This window comes from Castor canadensis, chromosome 12 (assembly GCF_047511655.1).
Source record: "Castor canadensis chromosome 12, mCasCan1.hap1v2, whole genome shotgun sequence".
NCBI classification, from domain to species: domain Eukaryota; kingdom Metazoa; phylum Chordata; class Mammalia; order Rodentia; family Castoridae; genus Castor; species Castor canadensis.
In genome coordinates, this window is record NC_133397.1 from 24,154,386 (window position 1) to 24,168,340 (window position 13,955).

The 13,955-nt window shown below is 47.9% G+C and overlaps 1 protein-coding gene across 7 annotated transcripts in view; it reads left to right on the plus strand.

The window, feature by feature from the left end:
* Plb1 (phospholipase B1) overlaps positions 1 to 13,955 on the plus strand; it is a 131,812-nt gene that overhangs the window by 41,303 nt on the left and 76,554 nt on the right. For 6 of the 7 annotated variants that reach the window (XR_012439640.1, XM_074049411.1, XM_074049408.1 and 3 more), the window contains 6 exons: positions 4,359 to 4,418; positions 5,464 to 5,543; positions 6,428 to 6,506; positions 7,396 to 7,494; positions 8,533 to 8,589; positions 13,297 to 13,368. Coding sequence is in view for 6 of the 7 variants with exons in the window: in XM_074049411.1 (XP_073905512.1) it covers positions 4,359 to 4,418; positions 5,464 to 5,543; positions 6,428 to 6,506; positions 7,396 to 7,494; positions 8,533 to 8,589; positions 13,297 to 13,368 (447 nt within the window). In the remaining variant the exon portion in view is untranslated. Of the gene's footprint in view, positions 1 to 4,358; positions 4,419 to 5,463; positions 5,544 to 6,427; positions 6,507 to 7,395; positions 7,495 to 8,532; positions 8,590 to 13,296; positions 13,369 to 13,955 lie in introns of those variants that run through there. The other variant, XM_074049414.1, reaches the window with a different exon arrangement.

Below are 13,955 nucleotides of genomic sequence, written 5' to 3' on the forward strand. Positions count from 1 at the left end.
GAAAGACAAAGGCCGCATGTTTTCTCTCATACATGGAAGACAGATCCAAAAGATAAGCATATACACAAAAATAATGCTCCATTTTGTATATGCCACATTTCCTTTATCCTTTTATCTGTTGATGTTCAATATCTTAGCTATTGTGATTAGTGCCACAATAAATTTGGATGAGTAAGTCTATCTTTGGCATACTAATTTTACCTTTTTGGATACACAGATGTGGGATAGTTGGATCACATGGTAGACCTAGTTTTAGTGTTTTGAGGAACTCCATAATGTTCTTTAACAATTGCTGTTCTAATTTACACTCACACCAATAGTGTATGAGTTCCCTTTTCTCCGTATCCTCACCAGCATTTGTTATTATTATTATTATTATTATTATTTGGGGGGACAGTACTGGGTTTGAACTCAGCCTTGTACTTGGTAGACAGGCTCTCTACCACTTGAACCATGCCCACAGCCCTTTCTTGCTTTAGTTATTTCTCACACAGGGAAGAAAGAAAGAAGGAAAGAAAGACAGCAAATGGAATAAGCTATAAAACATTTTAGTTCATTGCATGAGGTAAAGCAATGATAGCTTCGTTTCTATATGGATATGTGTACTGGATTGTGATGTGAAGCACATCTCATACTGTGAGTCATGAGCAAAATAGTTTGAAGAGAAGTGTCTAGAATAGACTTTTAAACATAGAATTGCCAGCCCTCAGATATGTGCAATTCAAGGTTTTTTGTTTTTTTCATTTCTTTTCTTTTTTGAAACAGGGTCTCTGTGTAGCCCAGACTGACCTCAAACTCGAGATCCTCCTGTCTCAGCTTCCTGAGTGCTGGGATTATAGATGTGCTCTACAATACCTGGCTAGGCATTTAAGTTTTAATAGGGTCTGCCTAATTGCCCTGCAAAAAGCAGCTCAACTAATTTACATTCCTACCAATGTCCAAGAGCACCGATCTCTAGAACAGTCCCAACACTTGGTGACAAACTTAATTGCTTCTGTCAGTATGTGAAACTCCCTAAAGATCTAGTCATGTTGATACACAAGGAATGAGTTTATTCACACTTAGAAGCTCACACTTTGAATTGCTTGCAAACATATAAAGTAATCATGTCTCACTCTTAAGTTCTAAAGTATTATAAGCCACTTACTACATCTCCATAAATTTGGAATTTAGCTTGTTGTAGCAATGCTTGCCAGTATCCACTCAACACCCCTACTCCTGGCTTTGTGCAGTACTGGAGCTCAAACTCAGGGCCTAGTACATGCTAGGCAAACACTCTACCAATAAGCTACATCCCCAGCTCAAATTCTCTCTTTGCTGCATTTTTCTCCTCCTGTATTGACTTTCCTTTTGCACAAAGACCAGTAAAGCTTTGAAATCTCAACCGAGCCCCATGCCACTTTCCTTCTATTTCCCTCCATGGGCCTCCTGGCTTCTGGGTCTGCCTGTCTTGGCCTCCTTGGTTGGAGTCTACAGCCCCTCCCTTAACACTTCCGAAGTCTCAACACCCTTGCTGCCTCTGCCTCTGGCCCTGGCTCCACCTTCAAGCTATTTCCGTGATATAGCTCAGCAACCCCAGTGGAGAAGTTCTCTCTCTGCAGTTTTGTAATCCTCAAAACATGTTTCCAATGGTATGTCTCCGTCACTCATTGTCACAATGTGCTCTTCAGCGTCCCAGGGTCCACTGGCAGTAACCTTCAAGGGCAAAGGTTGCACAGGTGTGCTCCAGGCCTCAACTTGACCTCACAGTAAAATTCTGCCTTTACCTGTCTCATGCTGAGCATTGTCTGAAAGTTCATATGAGAAAAAGAGTTTTTACCTTTAAGGAAACATGTTAAACTATGGCCCAGCCCTAGGACTTCGAATTTTCTTCTCCTGAGAACTTTAGGCTGCTTTAGTGAGAAGTGAACAAGGGTTGTTTTCCCCATTTATTCTTTAGGGGTTTCTTAAGACCAAAGTCCTAAGAATGAAATCACCACTCTCCTCTATGCAGAAGCAATGTGTCATCTTCAGAGGTAAATGGTGACCTGGCTCATAGCAGTGACACTGGAGTGCTTGCTTGCTACTCCCTAAAGTCTAGTTGTATTCATGAGTAGAATAAAAAATCAGAAGAGAAACAAATGAAGGAAAAATGGCTGATGACATGACAAGAAAACACATTGCGGACGCCGTTGGAAACAGGTGTCAGGGTTTTGGAGGCCTCGTTGGCAACATGATTCAGGAAACTTAAACGTGTTCTGTCTTTTGACTCCATAATGATCTTCTTTGGAAGAAATCCCAAGGAAATAACTTATTAGAAAGGGTTAAAGTCTGGCCTCAGGCACAAGTTTGATGATAGACATTCTTTGGAAGCTGGGCTCAAAAGATATAAATGGAAGTATATAAGTTCATTGGGAGAAATAAGGTTTTTCCTGACTTTGAGCTCAAGGAAGAGCTTATATTAGGTATGATATTACAGAAGAGGGATAGTTTATAGAAACTTCCTCTAAGAAACAGACAGCTGGTGGTCCTAGTAACAACCATTCGGTGCCTGGAATGGCTGGGTGAGCTCAGATTCCTTCTACAGCCATAAACCTGCAAGATTCACACTCAGGGGACATCCAAGCTGGGCGTCCCCTTCCCCAAAGATGAATGTCCTGAATCTGGTACAGATGGGCAGCAAGGATGATTCTAAACTGAGTTCCCAGGGCTCTGCAGAGGAAGGGAAGTGTGCTGTTCAATACCACACTCAATGAGAGACTCAGATGGAAGAGAATCAGATAGAAGGCTTTATCCCTGGCCATCGCAACAGACCTGGCTGGACTGGTCTCCCAGAGCCCAGCCTCACTCTAAAGCAGGAGTGAATAGCGGCGAGACAAGGACACAGCATTGACTCCCACGCTGTGTGCCCTGTGCTCTCGGCTGCCCTCTGCACATTACTTGCATGGTGATTGACAGCTGTCTGCAGAGACCTGTGTGTGTCCCCCAGGAAACAGAGCAGCTCCCTGGCCTTCCTTGTCTTCCTGTCGCTTCAGGGGACAGCCAGTCTGCAGGCAGCTTAGCAATATATCTTACAGAGTTCATTTATTTATTTTACATTGAAAAGGTCAAGCAGGGTCGAATTTCATGGGGCTCACACTTGCTTATTTTCATTACCTGCAAGGAAGGGAGGCTGTGGGCTGACTGGGTAGCAGATGTGTGTACATACTTGGGAGATGGGGTCCTTTCATCCTCTCTCTGGAACTTTTCTCTTACTCTGAACAAATGTGGCAAAGAGAGGGCTGACAAATAGTACACATCGAACATTCATGATATGAAATCCAAAGTCTAAGATGTTTGAGCATTTCAGATTTTGAATTACGGACGCTCAATTGTTAAAGTCTACGTAAATATTCCAAAATCTAAGAAGCTCTGACATCTGAAATACTTCTGGACCCAAGCATTTTTTTTCCTCTTTTTTTTTTTAATTTCCTTTATTCATATGTGCATGCGATTGGGTCATTACTCCGCCCTTCCCCCGCCCCCCACCCCCTCCCGCTTGTCCCCACCCCCTCGCTTCCAAGCAGATACTGTTCTGCCCTTATCTCTAATTGTGTTGAAGAGAGAGTATAAACATTAATAAGGAGAACCAGGGGTTTTTTGCTAGTTGAGGTAAGGATAGCATATAGGGAGATTCCTAGTTTTGCTTCCATGTACATGTGTGTTACTTTCTAAGTTGATTCTTCTCTAGCTAACCTTTTCTCTACTTCCTAGTCCCCTTCTCCTATTAGCCTCTGTTGCTTTAAAGTTTCTGCATTAGTTCCTTTGCATTGAAGACATCAAATGCTATCTTTTTTTTTGGGGGGGTGTTACCTACCTATCCTCATACCTCCCTTGTGTGCTCTCGCCTCATCATGTGATCAAAGTCCACTCCCCTTGTTGAATTTGCCCTTGATCTAAAGCCCGCCTATGAGGGAGAACAAACGATTTTTGGTCTTCTGTGGACCCAAGCGTTGAAGGCCCATCTGGGACCTTGAATCCAGGGTTGGTTGTGTCTCGCCTTAGACCTGATTGTTTTCAGATGAAAGTAATTCCATTAGCCCTTGGGAGTATGTCTCCCAACCTCAGTGCGAGCATCGGAACTGCACCAGATGTTTCTGACCTTGCTCTAACCTTCGGTTTGCCCTTTCCATTGAACTTCCTTGGGGAAGGGATTGGTTTTTCTTCTGGTGGGTGATGGATTGGGGAAGTCAGAGAATGGACTGAAAACACAACAGGAAACGAGATGAGGGAGGGGTAGGAACTACATACTGGTTGTGGGGAACCAGGTGTCCCTCTGATGGAGCCGGCATCCTGGGCCTCATGTTCCACCCTTACTCAGCCCAGTTCTCCTCTTACAGAAAAAGCACTCGAGCAGCATGGACAAGCTGGCCGAGACACTGGACTACCTGCACCAGGAGGTGAGGCTCCGGCTCCCCAGCCCCATGCAATCTTCCTGTGGAGCCTCCCGCAACCCTTCTGACGGCTGATAGGGCAGGTTCTTGTTCACTCTCAAGTGGCCTCTGCCAGGGTGGGGAAAATGGCCTTCTGTGAGGGAGAGAGCAAGACCCTCAGGACAGGGAAAGCTCTGAGGACCCCATCTTCTGCCCTCTGAAATGACAAAGCTCTATCCTGATAGAGTACTCTACTCTCTGAGAGAGGCTCGGTTCCTCCACGGGGACAGATGGTGCTGCTCTTTCTAGAGGCCACTCTCTCTGTCCAAGTCTGGGGCAGTAACAGCCAGAGGGCTTAAGACCCTTCATTCTCTTTCTAGAATGACCTAGGTAAAATCACAGTGTTTTTTGTTGTTGTTGTTTTTGTAGTACACAGCTTGAACTTGGGGCCTTACACTTACCAGGCAGACACTCTACCACTTGAGCCTTCTTTTTGCTTTGGCTTTTTTTTTTTTTTTTTTAATATGGTCTAGCATTGTTGCTTGGGATGGCTGAGAGCACAATTCTCTTATTTATACCTCCTGTGAAACTGAAATGACAGGCATGTGCTATTGTGCCCTGCTATTGGATAGATGGAGTCTTGCTAACTTTTTGCCCAACCTGGAGCCACGTGATCCTCCAGATCTCTGCCTTCTAAGTAGCTGGGATTACAGGTGTGAACCACCATGCCTAGTAAAACCTCAGGTTCTGACAGCCCAAGGCTATCACTGTGGCTCTTACTTTTCCCTGTGCTCCCTGGATCCCATCACTCTCATTGATACTCTAATTGGTGGTGCCCTGCCCACCACAAGGAAGGCAAGAGTCACGTTTCCATGATGCACAACAGCAGGGGTGGCAGCTTTGAGCCAATCTCAACCAAACACCTCCAAAGGAGTTTACCTGTTTGACCAAGGGGTGGTTCCTGTGCTCCACCAGACCCCAAACCAGGCCCACACTAGGATTTCAAAGTGTCCTTGAGGAGTCATGGTGACTTAACAATGCCCACACCTTCCTATCCCTTGTGCACATCTAGGTCCCCAAAGCATTTGTGAATCTGGTGGATCTCTCCGAGGTTGCAGCCATGTCTCACTGGCATCAAGGATCTGGGCTCAGGTAAAATGGGAAATAGAATAGGACCAGCACCTGCTGTGTGACTGCCATGGGCCAGGCATTGCACACGGATACTCCATGTGCATTAATCCCACAAAGAAGCCTGAAGCATGGAGGTGGAAGAGGCCCGTAGCATGTGTGAGTTCACACACTAGTGAGTGGCAGAATCATGATGACCAGGGCCCACTACCAAGTATTGTTTTGAGGACTGAGTTACAGGATGAAGTATTCAGTCTGGTTGATGCAATGACAGAGGCCCTTCCCCTGCCAGAATGATTTGAGAGTTTAAAAAACAGGTTTGAAAATATCTCTAAGCCAAGAAATGTTTCTTCTGGGAACTCATTTTTTTTTTTAAAGTAGATTACAGGTATTTTAACTTCTCAGAACTTGATTCCCATATGGTTCTAAAATTTTTCATAGAATTTAAACTTTTTGGGTCTATATCCTAAGAAGCCTGGATTTGAACTTGGAAAAGAGTTCATGTAGGAAAAGTCAGGGCAAGGACAGCTGAGACAGGAGAGAGGGATGGAACCTTGGGAAGGGAGGTTTTGAAGAGAAGGAAGGTGAAAGGAATAGTATGTAGAGGGAAGGATGGGAGGTGGGTGTCTGAGTAAGTGAGGGTAGGAGGCATCCCAGGAGGTTGAGGGAGAGAAAGACATCTCCACAGCCCATCTCTGCCCTCAGAGACAAGTGCTCTTAGGGGTGCCTCTTCACTCTATCCTCCATCCTCCCATTTGCCTTGGCCTTTTCTCCTGCACTCTCAGGCTCCCTCCCAACTCCCTAATTGACTCCCAGGCCCCACCAGTCCCTCTTCCTGCTGGAGGCAGCCTGGAAGCTCCCCACCCCCACCTCTAGCTCTCTCATTGCTGGCTCATTTTGACCTGCAGTAGCTCCGCACCAGAGTCCTGCAGCTGCTCAGGGGAGACCTCAAAGCTGGCCAAGGTCATCACAAGGTGGTCCTATCAGGTGAGGCGTCTCTGGGAGCCTGGGATGCTGGCTCATTGTGGGATTGAGGGGGAGATGTTATGGAGAATGGGGGAGGCATTGCGGAGAGTAGAGATAGTGGGGATAGTGTTAAGTTTTCTCAAATAAGACTTATCCATCTGAATTCAGTACTGAGTCAGGAACCAAAAGGCTACTCTTGGTTAACTTGCCCTTGATGAGTCCATATTTCTGTGTGTAATATGGGGCCATGCTGATACTCTAGGCAACAGATAGTGAAGAGTTTGTGCATTCATCCTGAAATGCTCTTTGTCATCATTACTCTTGTAGTGCCATATCTGTGGTTGGTGAGCTGGTTTTACCTAGGAGTTGCCTGTACCCGATTGCAGCCCAAAGCCAAGCCAGGGATCCTGAAGTTGTGCATTCTAGTGGACACAAGAAACCCCAGCAGGGTGTGGATGGTCCAATGAAAGCCATTGTCCTCATTGGCTAATGGCTCAAAGCCAAGTGATACAGGTTAACATGACAATTTGTGTTTAAGAAGGAAGTTGTGAGTGAAGTTGTGTGACACTTCTTTCACTCTGGAAATGACAGCACTTTTTGAGTGGTTCATGGCATATGCCTCTGCAGACTCAGCCCCTGAAGACAGTGTGGGGCTCCAGTGGCCTGCTGGGCTGCGGTGTATTGCTCGAGCTTCCAGAAAATTCTCTCCAGATCTGTCTCTGGCATTCCTGGATGCTAGGGCTTCAGAGCCAAGTGAGAACTCAACCTCAGAGCTCTAAAGTGTGAGGCAAGGGAGAGCTTTGAACAGCAGGTGATTGTGCACAGAGCATGGTGGTGATTCTGAGCCAGGGCCTAGGGCAGCTCCTGCCGGCTTGAGCCCTGGAAACACACTCTCCACTCCCTTCCTCAGGTAGCCTGGGAAAACCTCCTGGCCTCCAGCAGGTTCAGTGACCAGGACTCCTTTGCAGTGGTTTTCCAGCCTTTCTTCTTTGACATGTTGCCACCGTGGGTGAGTTGAGCTGTGTGAGGGATCAAGGATGGGGATGGTGGGGGGCCTGAGCCATGCATCTACTCTTACCTCCCTCTTCCACCTCCTCCTCCCACCCTTCCCCCCGCCCCACAGAAGCTCCAGCCCAGTCCAGCTTTACTGACACATGCAATTCTGCAATCTTCTCTTTTACCTATGCAGTCTCCCGTGGGGTTGAGTAGCTCCACGAGGCAGGTCCTCAGAGGTAGGCCAGCCTCAAGGTGAAGAGCAGGGACTCAAGCCAGATGGCTTCAACTCATGGCTCTGGAAAGGCCAGCTGTGTGACCTTGGACAAGTAGTTTGACCTCTGTGCCATGGTTCCACATCTGTAAAACCAGGACCATTATTAACATTCCCTCAGTCTAGGGTAGTTGTCGGGATCCCAGACGTAAGAAGAACTCAGTATTTCAGTGCTTGGGAAGTACTTGGTACCCCTTAATTGCTATGATTTTTCAGGATGGCACTTCCAAGGGCATCAACACTTGCTTTGCCTCTCCGCACTCTTATACATCCATCTGTGAAGAGACGGAGTTTGTAGTTCCCTTACCCACCCCACCCCCTAGTCACCAGACAAAGATCCCAATGCACTGGGGGCAGCACCACATCTGCTGGGGCTCTAAGCCTGCAGGACTGTGCGTGGAATAGTTGTTCCTTCCAGGCTCCTGCCACTTCCAGGACTTAAGCAGTATTTAAAGTCACGATTTAGAAGGACAAGGAGGAGGGTTAACGCCCATCCCCTCCTTCATTAGCCTATGCAGACCACACCTGAATCGCTCCCCTGCCACTTACCCTGGCTCTTGAATTTAGTTTTGGAGACCCCATGACAACATAGAGCAGCCAGATATTTGCCCTGATTCTGTCAGCCCTGACCTCTGAGCCCTGTACCCAGTCCACACTCCTATAAACTTCACCAGTATTGATGCGGGAGGGCCTGAGGGACATTGCTGGGCAGAGAGGACTGTGTGGGGGTCCTCGCGTCCTTGGGGTACACAGGGTTCTTTCTTATCTCATTCTTTCTAGAAGGAGCCCCTGGCCCAGGATCCCACCATACTAGCCCTGAACCTCTGGAACAGCATGGTGAGTGTCAGAGAAGGAGGCTTACATCAGTCTGAGGGGTGGCCCAAAGGGAGAGGATGGCTGCTCCATTGTGCCCCGCTGCCCAGTGCACTGAGGAGGGGCTTGACACTGGAGAGTTTCCCACAAGGACACCAACATAGCTCAACATCCAGGAATTTAACCTCCTGGTCCCAGATCTGAGTGGCTGTCTGCCAATGACAGGCCCAGCCCCACCCTCCCCAAAGCAGGGTCATAGCCCTAGAGTCTGTGAGGAAGACCTGCTTTGAGTGGGATTCCAGGGCATGGGCTTTCTTCCCCTCCCTCTCCAGCTTTCCTTACTATTAGGCAGCACTCTATAAGCTTAAAGCCCCAGCGGAAAGCCTGGAGTCAGCATGGATGTCAGTGATGACCTGGGTTCATATCCAAGTCCCCTCACAGCCATGTGAACTCAGGGTCACCACTCCCTTCTGTAACACCCAGACAATAACCCCTCCTCACATCCATCCCATACATGTCTCACTCAACATGTACAGGCTCTCTGTTTTGTGACAATGACAGGCATCCCCAGATCCTAAAAGTGCCCAGGGCCTTGGGAATTAGTCAGTGGATGCAATGCTACCCCATGGCTTAGAGCCCTTTCAGGACACTGGAGGCCTCTCTTTACCATTTTGGTTTTTTTCCCATCCAAGTTGCCCTACCTTTGGAATTCCAGCAAATTGTTTTTCTTCTTCCTTGTAGTAGAAACATTTTTCTCCATTTCCTCCACTTGAGTGCTATACTGAGTACATGAGTAGCTGTACTTGGGTCCATGGTAGTCAGTGGAGGACAGAGCAATAGAGGGAGGGGACAGCCCTGGCAGCCCCACCAGTGGACATGCACTGTGCTTTGAAGAAGACATTTGATTTCTTTGACAGGGACCCTTGTCGGTGGGCCTGACCCTTGGGTGAGCTAATCCCCCAGAAAAAATGCTTTGTTGCTGATCTCCCCATGATGGGTAGAGAAGGACCCTGACTCCTCTATTGGGGGCTGCCCTCCTATCCACTATCTTAGGGAGAGATGGCTAATCATTCCAGCTCAGTCAAACCTCAGTGTTCTTCCCATATCACCTTCCCCCAACCAACAAGTGGGCACCTTCACCGTGTGTGCCCTGTCCTGTGCTGGGAGCCAAGGAGGATGCAAGAGACACCAAGTATGGCCTCTGTCCTCTTGGAGCTTAAGGTGTAGTTGGGAAGGTCAGATAAGCAGAGGAACAAGAGAAACAGAGACTCTGTAGTAGGGATATGTTGGGCTCTGAGCCCAAATGTGAGATGGGCAACGAAGTCAGGAGAGGCCATGAAGATAGGATTTAGGCTTTGAGGGTGTATGGAAGAAGGTTGGGAACATTCCTGGCAAGAGGACCTTTGTGAGCAAAGGGCATGGCAAGAAGAATGAGCCAAATGCAGTAGCAAGGGGAAGGTTCAATCCAAGAGGAAATATGGAGATAATAAGGCCCTGAGGGGCAAGTAGAGTGGCAGCTAGAGAGAGACTGGGCATGGTGGGGGGTTGGGGAGTAAGGGAGGGGGACTGATTTCCTTTCTCTTTCTCCTTCATCTTGCTCTTGACTATCTCTGTGTTGGTGGCAGCAGTGAGAAGAACCACCTTTAGAGGCTGCCGAATGATGTCCCCATGCATTGTCGCTGGCCCGGTTTCTTTTAGCCTGCTCGAGGGTCAGGAGAATCAGGCACCAGAAGGGAACAGGTCAAAGGGGTACTGCAAGTGTCACAAGGGCTCCAAGAAAGAGGTAGCATCTGTCCTAGGTGGGCAGTTATTCCCACTGTGTCCAGATCTGTCTAACCAACCACACAAGTCTGCAGTTCCCCCATAAGTCCCTTGAGACTCCTGAAGCTCCAGGAGGGAGGGAAGAAGGAGCTCCCAAAGTGTGATATTCCCCAGTTTCCTTACCAGCAAGATGCCAGGCCATCCATGGCCCCGCGAGAACTCATCCAGAGCTCCTACAGGCCCTTATCCACCCGTGAGCCATCAGGAATGTGACAGGTTAAGGCCAAGGGCACTGGGCAAGGAGTTAGAAAACTGGGTCCTGGTTCCAATCCTGCTTTTGGTTGTTCCTGAAGCAGTTCCCATTTTCTCTGCCTGCAAAAGGGTATAATGATCCTCAGCCTTGTGAAAATACAGGAGCCTTTGAGTTCCTTCATACCCCTTGGTTCACTAATTATAGACTCCTGGGACATGGGGCAGGCAGGAGCTTTTGTTCCACTGTATTGGGCTTACCCAAGATCACCTAGGTAAAAGCCAGGCATGCCTGATCTATGCCACATTCTCAGACCCAGAGTCTGGGTGAGGATTCCCCTCCCAGGTGGGGGCAAAGAGGGGGCAGTGGAATCGCTGGGCTCCCACTTCTATTCTGACCACATCTAGGACATACCTGTAGAGTCCTGTGCAGCTGTGCAGGGGACATGTCTGCCCCAGCCACAGGACAGATGTGAGCTCTGAGCTCCACACACTGACATGCAGTGGTTATGAGTGGCCCTGTCTGGAACTGTCCTGGCTACATCACCCCTAACCCCCCAGTGAAGCTCATGCCACAGTACAGGGCTGAGAACTCAATTCCCTGGGTCTTTTCTATTGCTGCCTCAGTAGACTCTGGGAATTCTTGCATAGCAGGAGTGTTGAAGGGACCTGGAGTTCCCAGGCCTTTTCAGTAATCATGGCATCCACCTTCAGTTGAGCCCTGCATAGGAGAGGGAACTTGGGCCCTACTCACACTTGAAAAAACCAGCTCCTTACAGAGGATTTTTTTTGAGATCAGCCCCCATCCCTCCCACCCTCTAGTGAATGGTAGCAGAGAAGCAGAGTAGAAGCGACAAAGCAACTAAAGGACCAGAGAGTGGAGTAAAAGCACAGACCAGCACTGGTTGTCTCTGGAGTGCAGCGTGTACTGCAGTTGTGTGCAATACAGAATGGCAGGAGGAAGAGGGGTTATTTGAAATAATTCAGGTGTTCTCCATCCTCTCTGAGGATATGGGGCAGGTATAAAGGAAGTTAGTGGGAGCAAGAAAAATGCATGTAACTAATACATTTAGGACTTTTCTTGTGGTTCTGGGGTTTGAACTCAGGGCCTCACACAAGGCAGGTGCTCAACTGTTTGAGGCATGCCTCCAGCCCTTGACAGAGCAATATCTGGCCATCAACCCAGGCCCACAGAATACTCCCTTTGCAAACAACCTTGAATGTCCTAGCTGGGACCTCCTGTTTCTGGGAGTGGTCACCATCAAAATAAAACTGAAAGAAGCATGGGGAGCCCACATCCTCCCTCAGCCCCGGAGTACAGGGCTGCACTCCTTCTCCAAATGTGATCATTAAAACTCCTTATCTGACTCTTTTGGTTAGAGCCAGTCCCAAATAGGGTAAAGTTCCTTCTGGGCTCTGTGTTTCCTGGGGCCCAGATACTAGATAAGATATTGCCAAAGAATCTGAAGTCTTCATAATAGATACAGAATCTGTGCCTGAGCCACACAGGGCGCCCTAGCTGGTAGCTTCCTGATTCCCTATCAGCATCTTTACAAGGGGAGATGAGGGACAAAGTTGCCATTGGAGCCCAGTACTGTGGGTATCAGAGCTGACAGCAAAATATGAGGCTCCCATGCAGCAGAAAATGGAACATGTAAAAGGAAATCTGATTCTTCAAAGCCACTGCAGTTTTCCTTTTAAGCATGTATATATGCATAGTGAACATTTCCGAATAACAAAGAGAACTTTTAAAAAAATCCCGCCATCTAGTTTTTCAGCTGCCTTCATTCCTCTTTGTCCAATGCTTTTGTCTAAGTCTATAACCTACTGGTTTCCTGCTGTACCATCGACCATCTGTCTATGTTGTGAGGTGGTGGTGTTAGGTTATTATTTAAATAGCTGGTTGCTTCAGAGTTGGTATCAATGTCACTCACTCCTGAAATGCTAGGAATCCTTGCTGTAAGTGTGGGGGTGGAGTTGTGTTCCATATTGCTACAGCTCTGTGACCCAGTTAAAGACTAGGACTTTGATAAGGCCTATAACTGGCTTATTGTGCAACTGGGTACACTGGGAGTCCAGAGGTTTCGTTCCCAATTGGTTTGTATACATGTATGTAGGTCATGGCCCCAGGAAGTGGAAGGCCAAGGAAACGACACATGCTTTACACATAAGCCATGGATTTGTCTTCCTTCCTGCACCTACTGGTCTCTCCAAGGGAAAAGTAATGAATGAGCCAGCCACAGCCTGGGCAGCAAGGAGGAAGAGGCCAAGCAGGATAACTGGCTCCAAGAAGCTGCATGACATCTGGCTGGATTCAGGACACCGGCCTTGTGGTCTGTCCTGGCTGGCTGACTCCCCACCCTGCCCCTGTGTTCAATTTCACCTCTGCACTGTTGGGAAGGATGGACTAGGAAGTCTCTTTCACGTCAAAAACCCACTGATTATTCTCACACAGTGGTTCTCAAACTTGAGTGTGGGCAGAGCCACCAGGTGGGCTTGCTAAAACCCAGGGCTGCACCACAGCCTGAATTCCTGACTCAGTAGGTCTGGAACACAACTAGAAATGTGCATTTCTCATGAGTTCCCCAGTGGTGTTGATGCTGCTGATCCAGGGGTCAAATTCTGAGAATCACCTGTTGAATGCGTCTTTCTTAGTGGTGTCTTGGAGGGCTGCTATGTGCCTGAAGTTTCCCTGTTCTAGGGGGTCACCTTCTTTTCTAGATGGAGCCAGCAGGACGCAAAGATGAGCCTTTCAGTGCTACAGAGAGGAGGCCGATGAAATGTCCTTCTGAGGTAGGAGGACTGGACTTCAAGGGGAGACATGGGTAGCCACTTGGCTTTGCTGAGAAGTGGGCCTTACTGACAGGCACATTAGCATCCTGACAGTTGGTCTTGGGTCTGTTGTGGGCTTGGGCACAGCTTTGCACATGTGGATGCCCTCAGGTTTATCCCTGTGGGCCATGAGTGAAGTTCTAGCAGAAATGAGGTCCTCCACGCCTGTAAAAGTCACAGGAGCAAAGCCACAGCTCACCTGGCCTCAAATGATGGTCCTACCCACTTACTTGGGCCCCTGGCCCTGTGGCCCAGATGTCGTTTCCAGCCTTTCCTCTACCTCAGGGGAGAAGGAGGCAGGAATGGTGAGCATCTTAGTGGTCTCAAAGGTGAGTCATTTTGGTTGTGTCTTCAGTATGTGCCTAAGGTATAGTAGCTACATAAGTAATGTCAAATAAATGGAAGAGATTCCTTTTATCATTCAATGCTTGTCAAATTTTTGGCTTTTTTGATGAATTGGTAAGTTTTTCTTATTAGACAATAAGAAGTATATAATTCACCTTGTTTTGCTCTTTACTTTGGCTACCAGAGCTTAAAATTAAGGGAGC